The 12,289-nt window shown below is 42.5% G+C and overlaps 1 protein-coding gene across 1 annotated transcript in view; it reads left to right on the top strand.

Annotated features, from left to right (window-relative positions):
* Positions 1–403: 403 nt before the first annotated feature.
* The window catches only part of LOC135205253 (hepatoma-derived growth factor-related protein 2-like), a 178,641-nt gene continuing 166,755 nt past the window's right edge, over positions 404–12,289 (top strand). The window contains exon 1 of the mRNA XM_064235602.1: positions 404–827. Coding sequence (XP_064091672.1) covers positions 750–827 — 78 coding nt within the window. The 5' untranslated portion in view covers positions 404–749. The remainder of the gene's footprint in view (positions 828–12,289) is intronic.

The following is a 12,289-nucleotide window of genomic DNA, read 5'->3' as shown; positions in this document are numbered from 1 at the left end:
TTTTTCGAGAGATTTGGACAAATACAGGTCAGAGAGGTAAAAGAAAGCGTGCTTGCACTGTTGAGTGTTATGCTGTACTCGGACCCTCATGCCATGAATATTAAACAAAAGACTCCTCTATATTCTCAGTAAATTGTAGATTTTGCCAAAAATATGGGATTGCTGTATCTAATGCACAGAATCGATTACGTAAGACTGCATAAAACAAAAGTCCAAAAAATTCTCGAAAACGCTCCGTTCTCACTGCATCGACATAGTTCAGGGGAGTGCGACATAATTATGGAAACATGCTTATTGAAGTATTTATAAGGTTTTAAAAATGCATACACATGATAGGGAAAAACATTTTGAAAGGATATTTGCCGACTGCTTGGTCGTTTTCATGGAAACTCATCAGTAGCAGGCGTTGCGCATCGCGAGCGTCAGCTCAGCAGAGAGACGTTGTTGTTTACTATTATGGCGACCAAGACCCGCGAAGTGTGTTCATTTTAACGCAAAGTTTTCATTCCTTTTTCGTCGTAGTTGAAAGAAGTAGAGAGCATTGGAAGTGAAGGCGCGACCTGTGCACGGGGCTGTGACTTCTCCAGCGGGAAATACTTCGTAATTCAGGGGATATTTGTGTCTGTAGCCCTTGGCGCCACTGGCCTCCTCCTCCACCTCCTTCGTTCGGGGCCTGAGTCTCTCCTCTCCCTCTCTCTTTCTCTCCTTCCTCCGACGGTACATTGAGGACCTTGTTACTGTCGTCCGCGATGCCCAAGAAGGACCAGTTCTCCGTGGGCGACCGCGTCTTCGCCAAGGTCAAAGGGTATCCGCACTGGCCGGCAAGGGTAAGTCTTTTGCGAGGACCTGTTGTTGTTCAGTGGCATTGTTGTTGCATGGGTATCATCGGCCTTTTAGGCTTTTTATTTTTTAACCTTGTGTTGTTTGTTGTTGATCTGTCAAGAACGTGTTAACTGTTGTTTCATACTCTCTCTCTCTCTCTCTCTGTAATAACGTTTCGAGCCGAGTGATCATGTCTCATTTTTTCATGTTTTATTGTTGCTTGTTTACCGTCGCCTAAGATCAGTTTGATTTGATGTTGATCGCTTAGAAGTGCCGTCAGTGCACCTTGTGTCGTGCACTGTAGGCGGCTAGTTTACAGTTTAGTTGGCGCCAGGCCGCGTAACACCATTTACTGGCCCATAATCCCTCCGCCAAGGTAAGTAGTTCCGGGACACGACCCTGCCCGACCCTGCCAATGCTCTGTCTCGGTCTTTTTCCAATTTATCAGGATGTCGACGGCCGCGTCGTCCACCTTGCATCCCGCACACGTGCAATTTGCCGCCGCCAATCCTGTGACAATACTCGATCTGGCAGTTTTATGCAGTGACGAAAGATCATTGGCGGTGTTTTTGATGAAAAGTGGCCTCCTAGGTGACTTTAGTGGTGTTTGTGGCCAGTGCAAAGAAGGCACTGTTGTTCTTATAAAAAAAGGTGACAGTTTCCAGTGGAGGTGTAATGCAAGACGTTGTCGGAAACACACTTCTATTCGGACTGGCTCATTCTTCTCTGGCTCCCATCTGTCCTTTGGCACTATTTTAATCCTAATTCACGGTTGGCTTCACGATGCTCCCCAGAAGTATATGCAGACGACTTTGAAAATCGGGTCACCCAATACCATAGTAGACTGGTACAGTTTCTGCCGGGACATTTGTATAGACATTTTGGTGCAGGACAACCGGAAAATTGGTGGGCCAGGACACGTCGTGGAAATTGACGAGTGCAAATTCGGCAAGAAAAAATTTAACAAGGGTAAACATGTCGAGGGTAGTTGGGTTCTTGGCGGGATTGACCGCGAAACAAAGGACACGTTTTTTCAGGTTGTTCCCGACAGATCTACAGAAACAATTCTTCCAATTTTAATAGAAAACATACATCCAGAATCTATTATAATTACAGATTGTTGGAAATCATACCACACTTCAAGTCAACATTTCCAAACACACCATAACATTAATCACTCATTACATTTTGTTAATCCAGACGATAAAAACATACACACGAACGCAGTAGAATCTACATGGCGGGAGTTGAGAGGTAATGTTTTACCTAGAAATGGGACCGTAAAAACCATGTATAATTCCTATTTCTCAATGTATTGTGTTAAGAAACGTTACCTTACAAAAGTTGATTGCCCTTTCAAAGCCTTTCTTGAATTAATTAAACGTACATATCCGTTAAGAAGAGTAGACTCGACACCAACCAAAATGCTGTCTAATTTCGCTGAAATCCCACAATCCCGAGACTTCGCCGTACAAACAGAATCGTCATCTCCACCTGTCCCTGTTCCACAAATTCCAGTTGTCCAGTCCAAGCCCAAAAGAAAAGAAGAATCGAGTTTCCCGAAGTCTCCAATGATTCCGATTTCTAATAAGGTTTACATTTTTTCTGGGGGGACACAAGGGCTGCGCGCGAATTTGGCGCCTCCCAATAATAAGGTATGTTAATAGATGTATATGTAGGATAAGGTAAATGTTCCTTGGTTAAGGGTGAAACCGAGTAGGTAGGGTAAACAACCGCAGTTGATCCATCGTCATCGCGTGGCTCGGCGTTATTCACTCAATATTTAATTGGTGAAGCAAGAATACAATTACATCTTTAGCATACCATTCGAAAGATTGAAGTTTCGTCAACATAATGTGATATATGAAAGCCCCATACGAACTAAAATAAGCATGTGAGCTCTGTAAAATATGTTTTCAAGGCAGTTTTGAAATCCAATATGGCGGCAACCAAGTGACTTGCAGTTCATAACCACAGACAATCCACCATCTTTCCCTGCCTTCCCAGCACTCATTTGAACAATGTTAGTGTATATATGTAACTTTTATTGATCTTACTCAAGATTGCAGTTGTAATCAGCATAATAAAACAACATTTTGTTGCCTATATTAGTGAAAGTATGAAACTTCTTATTCCCGGGGTCATGGTTTAAACAAATTCATTTCTACATTGTAATCGATGGTTTTATCCTTACTGCCATCACAACTGAAACTCTGCAGTGCTTATTTGTTTGTTATATATTATACACGTTTTGGTCTTAAATTAATTCACTCCAAATTACACTTGAACTACGTTGCTGTTCCTGGTTTCTGAGAGCTCACTCCACAAACACAGTTACGGGCAGCAAACGAGTACGCAGTTTATGAGGTGCAAAGCTTTATGCCCTTAATTGTTTACTTTACTCATTTAGTTTAACTTTACTTTCTTACTTCAAAATGTTTATTTAATTCATGTCTATTATCCCTTTTTTGCAACCAAATTACCCTGAAAAATTACAGATACGTATTTCTAAAGTAGATGCAATCCAATGTTTCTAACCTTGTCGTACAGAGCAGACGATGGATTAGTGAATTATAACTGTATGCCAGAAATAAATGTACCCTTTATTGTTTGCATGCTAAGAATGGCAAAATCATTGTTGCCACATTAGTGGAGCTTCACACATACTCTGATGCATTATTATAAACTGTTTCCATGAATTCTAGTTGTCATAATAATGCAATAATGATAAAATTGCTTTAGTATTTGTGTAAATACTTCAAAATATATAGGCTAATTTCACCTATTTCCACGTTTTGTGTAAGTCACATACCCAGTTTGGAGGGTGAGCACATACCAATTGGCAACAGTGAATTCCATGTGAAATAAAATGCATGATGAAATGTTAATTATAATTCAAGCAACATATCATTATGAATCAAAATTCATAAATTTTCATATATTATATATATATATATATATATATATATATATATATATATATATAAAATATATATATATATTTAATTTATATATTTATATTTATATATATATATATATATATATATATATATATATTCTACTTATATATGATGAAATGGAGAGCAATCTCCTGTTGCAACAGCAATTACTAAATCCCTTAATATTATCATTAAGGTCAATGTAATATTTTCTTTAAAATGTTATTTCTATAAGAGACTATTTCCCATGCTTATCTCATTTATGATTTCTAAACCATTATTATTATCTTCTCACTCTTTTTCAAGGGGGCTATGTGCCCAGGCACTCTGTGGCCATGACACCGAGGGTATAGAGAAATAAGTATATATATATATAAATACAGTGCCTACTTTGGGTTTCAGAGGTAGTGCAAGCACGTTTTTGGGCAATAACTCTGTAACGAACACTTGTATCAGAATGAGATTTTGCTATAGTGTATTACACCCAGTGCCGTAATATATAAGGGTATTGTGAATCACTAATTGTAAAGAAAAAAGACACTTGTCCCTGTACCAGGAGGCAAAAACTCCTTTAGCCAGATATGGATATGAACACAACAGTAAAAAGCTATGCCTACCTTCTCCCCCCATCTCCACTGCCACCCCTGTCCTTCTTCCTTCCCTCACCTTCCCTTCTCTCTCTCTGAAAGTTGTTTCAGTTTAAACTTATTTTGTATGATTTTTCTATCTATCTATCTAATAATATACATCGTTACATATAGGTATCTAATGATCCAGTTGGTTGTTTGATTCCAGTTGACTGATTTATTTATGCACTGATTCTCTCTCTCTCTCTCTCTCTCTCTCTCTCTCTCTCTCTCTCTCTCTCCTCTCTCTCTCTCTCTCTCTCTCTCCTCTCTCTTCTCTCCTCTCTCTCTCTCTCTCCTCCTGTAGTGGTGCCTACCTGTAAATGGTTATTAGAGTGAGAGATATGTGAATGTAGGGTGAAGCAGCTAAACGATAGACACTATTGACACTATGATTTATGGTAAAGCGACTGTTATATGTGCATTACTATAATCAAGGGTTTAACTCTAATGATGTCCGGTAGAAAGGCTCAATTTTATTTGTAACACTCAAAAGTAACTATAAACAGTTTACCTATTTCAAAAAAACCAAATCTGAAGGCAAAATGGCGACTTTTTCTTGCTAAAGAAGTTGAAAAGTTGCGTGACACGATTTTCTGCAACCATGCCGACAGTTAAGTTCCGTGGTGCCTTATCTTCTTCACCTTCGTAATACAAGTACTACTATATTGCTGATACTCTAAGTCCACATGAGGATTACGAAGAAGGTAACCAACCACAAGTATAACAGTTGCTTTACCATAAATCATAGTGTCTATCGTTTTACTGCTCCACCATACATACATTCAGATATCTCTCTCCAATAACCATTCACAGTAGGCACCACTACCACAGAGAGAGAGAGATGAGTGGATCAGTTTATAAATATATCAGTCAATAAGCAGGTAACAACCGAGTGAATCGTTAGATATATCCACCAATGTTTAAACTGAAGTAACTTTCAGAGAGAGAGAGAGAGAGAGATGAGCGGATCAATGCATAAATAAATCAGTCAACTGGCAGGTAACAACCGACTGGATCACTAGATATTACAATGTATTAGATAGATAGATAGATAGATAGAAAAATCATAGAAAATACGTTTAAACTGAAGCAACTTTCAGAGAGAGAGAGAGAGAGAGAGAGAGTTTCTGGATAATGGAGTTTTGTCTCTTGGTACAAGGACAAGTGTCGCTATTCTCTGCGATTAGTGATTCGCGATACCCTTATAAATTACGGTACTGGGTGTAATACACTAGCAAAATCTTGTTCTGATACGAGAAATATTGCCAAAAAACGTGCTTGCACTGTCTTTGAAACCAATAGTAGGTATATATGCTGCTTTGTTGTCAATCAAGTTTTTTGTAATCAAGTATTTTTTTACAAGCTAGCTACTGTATAAATTTGCATTTTTCTCAATCAAAACATATGCTCCTCAATGCTAACTTTCCTCTTTTAACGACTTTCTGGTCATTGCAAATTTGGCCCCATTAATTTCTTATGGTGTGAAAACAGACAAGAGGCCCAGGGAGCGAAATTGATTGCGTCACACTACGGCGGTAATCCGGCAGTAAAACTTCTTCATACGTATATCCAAAAAGTAAATAAAGATATATGATGTGCGTATTAAGATTATAACATTTACATGAATAGCTGATAACAATCTGCATGAATAACTGGTAAACAGTTCTGCAAGAAAGTCGAGTATTGCAATTCATTTACAATTGGTACGAAAGTCAAGATGTCGTGACGTCATAATACATGACTTTAAAAATCGTTCCAATTCCGAAAAATAATTACCTAAATTTGAGTCAGGAATCGAGTTACTTTTTCAAAAACAAATATTTTCAAATTAATCATCATGAATATGTACAATATTGATGTTTTACTATTTAAATAATTATCTAGTGCACGCTTCATCGTCGTCTTCTACCAAAAACGTAGTTGTCCAATACGTAATACAAACCATCGGTCCTTTAACAATAGAAATGTAACTTAGCGTCAGCTGGAACCGGTCGTAAGCTTCGAACAAGGGGGTTCGGTAGTTAACTGCTTGTCCGATAGTCGGCGGTCCGTGCGACTGAGAGGAGAGGAGTCACTTTACTTTCAGCCGCGCTGGGTGATAGACATGTTGTTCGCCGCGCTGGGTGATAGACATGTTGTTCATTTTGTGAAGATATTACTTTCTCTTTTACCAGTGTGCTTGTTATTTTATTTTTTTGTGTATTTTATTTTTTTGTGTATTTTCTCATGGAAATGGATTCCCGCGAGCCGGAAAGACCCCCTCGCCCCCCCGTCAGCCGCAGCTTGTGCCCTGGTGTGGAGGGCCGTAAGTGTGGGAACTTTCGAGCCCTTTTCGAGGTAGATCCTCATGAGTTATGTGCTCGGTGCCAAGGGCGTGAATGCTCTCGTGCCGAGCCCTGTGATTTATGTATTGTTTGGTCGGAGGAGCAGTGGGAGCGTTATGAAGGAAGGAAGAAACCGCGTAAGCTGGCCAGTGAGTCATCGGAGGGATCTCCAGTTACTCCCTTGGTTATGGACACGTCTTCTTCTTTTCTCCCTCCATCTCAGCTCCCGCGTATGGCTCCTTCCCTTTGGAGGGGGGGGGGTCTCACTCCTTTTCTTCCCTCGATCAGTCGAGTGTGGAGGAGGGGGCGAGGTACCCCGATGTGCAGTTTCTGTGCTGAATGACCCTATCTTAGGTCCCAGCACCTACCTTTGAATCCTAATATTCAATCAATCTACTATTTAGTATTGTACTAGGCTTGGCTGTGTGGGTAGTTTTCCCTTTATTTTGTTATTGTATTAAATTAAAGATGAAATTAACTAGGTACTAGGGTAAATTACTGGCCCTTGACATGTTGGCACACAGAGAAACACTATTTCATTTGATATTTAATTGATGAAACCAATTAAATCTTTAAGCATAAGGGGAAACACTGCCTTGGATCCATCGTACTCAGGTGGATCAGCCTTATTCACTTGATATTTAATTGATGAAATAAGAATACAATTACATCTTTAAGCCTACCATTCAAAAGATTGAAGTTTCGTCAACGTAAAATGATATTGGAAAGTGCCATACAAACTAAAATAAACGTGAGGTCTTCGTAAAGTATGTATTAATAAACATTACCTTAATATAATTTATCTAGCCCTAAATCCCCAAAAACCGCACCAAAATTTACCACATTGGCAACCCTGTTACCTCCTATTCTGTCCGCCAGTTGGCAACACTGTCGTTGACAGATACAAAAACCTTCCCTCAAATCAGTTGTTAACGAGCGCCCGTGTTGTTTACATCACGGCCGCTCTTTATAAATATCCTTAAACATTTTTGTGCCTTTAAAGCTTTCATTATTTGTTAAATGAGACTTTATGTGAATTACCACTCACGCATTACATCACGAAATAGTGAATTAACTTTGATTTCTGTTGTGGTTCTTATCTTAAATTACGAACTTTTGCGCGACCCGGAACTACTGACCTGTCCAATTCTACAATGGATTGCCAAGAAATTACGATGCTTCCTTCTGCCAGCAACATCAGGAACTGCCCGGTTTGTGGGACAAGGATGAGTAGCAGGGAGTATGAACCCCATGACATTTGTAGCTCTTGTCGTGTACAGGTTTGTGACTTGACTTCTCGTTGTGACGTATGTAAGCCCTGGTCTGACGAGGATATGACTGCTTATATGAAACGCCAAACAATCTTGCAGCGTAAAAGATCGGTTAAGGAGAAAAAGAAATCGATTGCTAGAACTGTATCTAACGAATTCTTTGACTTGGGCGCTCATGGTTCTGGCTCTTCGGTTTCGGTATCGTACGACTCCGATTCCGAATTAATTGATGCTTTGCCCCTGTACAACCGGTAATTAGTGAAGTTATTTCTGAGTAGATTCAAAGATTTTGGCAATGGAAACTACCTGGAAAACAGAATTTTAAGAAATTACAGCTTAGTCTAGATAGAGATATTTCAGCTAAGTTTAACAATCTGTCAGAGAATTTTCAAGAAGCCTTTACTATGTCTAACACACTTTTAGATTCATTTTCAGCTCCTCGTCAGGTACCATGTCGGACAGCACCATGGGTAACGGTGCGACAGATACCCCGGCTTGTGAACCCCGTCGTGGCGAAGGCCTAGGGGGGATCCGGTCCGGGCAGGTGCCTAACGAATCTTTACCCAACGTGTCCCCTGTTAGTCCCGTAACAGTGCCAAAGGGCGCTTATTTAGGAGAAGGAGGGAGGGATATTAGTGTCAGACCTAAGATAGCTAGTCGTCAGGGTTTTACTTCAGGGAAGTTTCTAAGTTAGGATCTGATGATGATGATGACGCGGATTCGTAGTGATATGATGTGTTCTAGAATGGATGTCATGATGTAGAATTCAAGAAACAAACTTTGATTAATTTTGAGTTTTCTTCCTCAGGCGAGGCCTAAAGAGCAGAAGCAGCCTCCGCCTCGTTGTATTACAGAAGGATTTTTCTTGACGGTCCTTCCCGGTCACGGGAATTTTTACGTTTTCCCTTTGCCCAGAGGTTCGCAGGAGTGAGGGCGGGACGTTGCCGCTAAACTTTCGAAGGGTGATAGGGGAAGGGAAGAGGAAGCTCTCTTCTCTTCTACGACACCGGAGAGGAGTTTACCAGGTGGCGGATGATTCTTCATTCTCTCGACACCCCCCATCCAAATCCTGATTTTGTCCGACTTTCAAGTCAACCCTTGCCTTCTAGGGCTTCGGTCTCTGTCTCAATTGAAGAAAATTTTATGCTATGGAGTCCTGTTATGAGCTCCTTACAAGAAGCTCAATCCTTCAATATGTGGGTCCTCGGAGGCTTTTAATGTATATCAAGGACTCTGGGTTTGTTCCTCCTGATACTCTCTTTTTGAGAAATTCTGCTCATCCATTTCAATCGCTTCTGTACATCAGAATGAGCTTGCTGCTTCAATGCAGGCCTTTCTGTTTCTCTAAGGCGTAACCTGTATTTTGTCGCAGTTACCCTCCTCTGTATCGGAGATTCATGAGAACCCGAACCCTCTGTTGTCCTCTTCTCCTTTTGGCGATTTCCTTTTCGATATTTCTGTGCTTTTCTGAGGTTTTGAAGGAACATCAAGGTGATGCCTCTTCCCAAGCTCACTGGCCTTATCAAGAGCTTTTTCCTCTGGTCTTCCTCCCGTTCCTTCAAGGAGTAAGCGTAAGTTTAGGACAGATCTGTACCTTCTGCTCCAGCCCAACAACCTCCTTCTGGCTCGTTTTTTCCAGAGTACATCTCAGGTTGCTGGTGCCTCTACTTCATCCTCTGGTGCTCACTACCTTTGAAACGCGGGAGTTCTTGCGTGGCTCTAAGGGCAGAGAAAGAGCTCAACCTCCAAGAGGACCTTCTTCTTCTTCTTCTCTTCTTCTTCTTCTTCGTTCTTCTTCTTCTTCCTTGTCTCTGCGTAAGAATTTTCGGAAGTAGGAGTCATCACCTCGCCTGGAGACCGCAGTAGGAGCTTGTCTCTCCCGCCATTGGTCAGCTTGGCAGGGGTGAGCGGGGGTGGATGCTGGGTGGTGGAGGTCCTGAAGGAAGGTTACGAGATTCCCTTTTGTTTCCAGACCTCCACTTTTCCAATCGTCCTCTCGAGTTCAGCAGTTATTCCCCTCACTCAATCAGGGGTCAAGCCTTGGAGAAGGAGCTTTCGGCCCTCTTGGAGAAGGATGCCGTAGAGCGACTCCTCCTTCTCCCGGGTTTTACTCTCGGATGTTTGTAGTTCTAAAGCCTCGGGTGCCTGGCGCCCATCATAGATCTTTCGGTTTTGAACAAGTTCATTCTAAAGTCCCAAGTTCAGGATGGAGACGTCCAGACTGTTCTTTCATCCGTCAGGATGTTTGGGGGACTGGATGATTTCCATCGATCTGCAGGATGCTTATCTGCAATCCCCATCCATCCAAGAAGCAGACCTTACCTTCGGTTTTTTCACGGACTCGGGAGTTTTTCCAGTTCAAGACCCTTTGTTTCGGCCTCACCACTGCTCCACAGGTCTTTTTCTCGGGTGATGGCTCCTGTTTCAGCTATTCTGCATCAGTTAAATGTAAGGATGCTTCGGTATCTGGACGATTGGCTAGTCCAGGCCGGCCGAATCTTCTAGAGAAATGTCTCCGGTCGAGGGAGATAGTTCTGTCTCTTTGTGTCGAGTTGGGCATTCGTGTCAACTTCGACAAGTCCAAATCTAATCCTTGCCAGATCATGAACTTATCTGGGGATTGTTTTGAATTCCCAGATTTTGAGGGCTTCTCCCGCTCAGAAAACGGATAGACAAGCTTCTGAGTCTGATCGAAGAATTTTTGTCCTCCGTAACGCAGCAGTTTCTCTTTGGAGGTCTCTCTGGGCCATTTGTCATCCCTCATCCAACTGGTTCCCGGAGGTCGTCTCAGAATGAGGTCCCTTCAGTCGACACTTCGCCAGTCATGGGATTTTGTGTCCGAGGACACGATAGTCGCCTCTTCTCCACAATGTCGGAAGGATCTCCGTTGGTGGATTGCAAGTTCACCAGCCTCAAGTCAGGGACATCTCTTCTTTCGGTTCCTCGGACCTAATGTTTTGGTCAGACGCCTCGGATCAAGGTTGGGGCGCACACGAGGCCTGGGCTCCGAAGCCGCTTCGGGCCTTTGGTTAGAGGAGGAGAGGATCATGTCAATAAATTGGAGGGAACTGAGGGCAGTGTACCTAGGCCTTCTTTCATTTCAGGAACAACTGTTGGAGTCGGTTGTCGCGATCTTTGTCGACAACACCACAGCAGTCTCGTACTTGAGAAACCAAGGCGGCACACAGTCGGATCTTCTCACTCAAGAAGCCCGATCAATCTGTGTGGGCAGAAGACAGGGGGATTACGTTGGTCCCTCAGTTTATCCTGGGCCATCACAACGTCTTAGCAGAGCCTTGTCGAGACCGAACGAAGTTCAAGGGTCGGAGTGGACACTTTGCCAGGAAGTCTTCGACAGCCTCAGGAAGAAATGGCCTGTCACAGTCGATCTGTTTGCCCACCACTGAATTTTTCGGTGCCAGATATTCTTCGCCCCTTACAGACTCTCAGAGTGCCGGGACAGACTCTCTTTTGCAGGACTGGGAGGGACTTCAAGCCTATGCCTTTCCTCCGTTCTCTCTGGTGAGGTCAGTCCTCAACAAAGTGAGGGCAACCAAGCGTCTGGATCTCACCTTGATCGCCCCCTTCTGGGCCACAGAAGGAGTGGTTTCCCGACCTTCTGGAAGCACTGGTGGAACCCCCCATTCGCCTACCAGAGAGACCAGATCTTCTCAAACAACCCCATTTTCATCGGTTCCATCAGAGGCTCCACATGCTTCATCTTCATGCCTGGAGACTGTCAGGAGGTTCTCCAAGCACGAAGGGTTCTCCTCCAGAGTGGCGCGACAGTTGGCTCTTGCCAGACGGCAATCAACCAGAGTAAATGATCAGGCTAAATGGTTGGTTTACAGACGGTGTAAGTCTCAACGACATTAAATTTCTAGACCTTCCTTACCGAAAGTAGCGGAGTTTTTAGTTCATTTACATCATGACAGGGCCCTGTCACCTTCGTGCATTAAGGGTTATAGGTCTATGCTTTCCTATGTTTTTAAGGCAGGCTCCCTGAGATCTCTTCATCTTATGTCATTAGAGATTTACTTCGATCTTTTTCCCTATCTCGACCAGCCACCAGTGTTCGCCTCCGACATGGGACGTTAACAAAGTCCTTCAAGCCTTAAGGTTCCCTCCGTTTGAGCCTCTGAATTCTGCCAAATTTAGGGACCTCTCTTCTAAGACACTCTTCCTTGTCTCACTGGCTACAGCCAAGAGGGTGGGTGAACTGCAAGCACTCTCTTTTCTGGTTGCCAGATCTGGACAAGACATGATTTTGTCATACCTTCCTGAATTTGTCGCAAAGACTGAAT

This window comes from Macrobrachium nipponense, chromosome 49, assembly GCF_015104395.2.
Source record: "Macrobrachium nipponense isolate FS-2020 chromosome 49, ASM1510439v2, whole genome shotgun sequence".
NCBI lineage: Eukaryota > Metazoa > Arthropoda > Malacostraca > Decapoda > Palaemonidae > Macrobrachium > Macrobrachium nipponense.
This window is presented reverse-complemented; position numbering and strand designations above follow the sequence as displayed.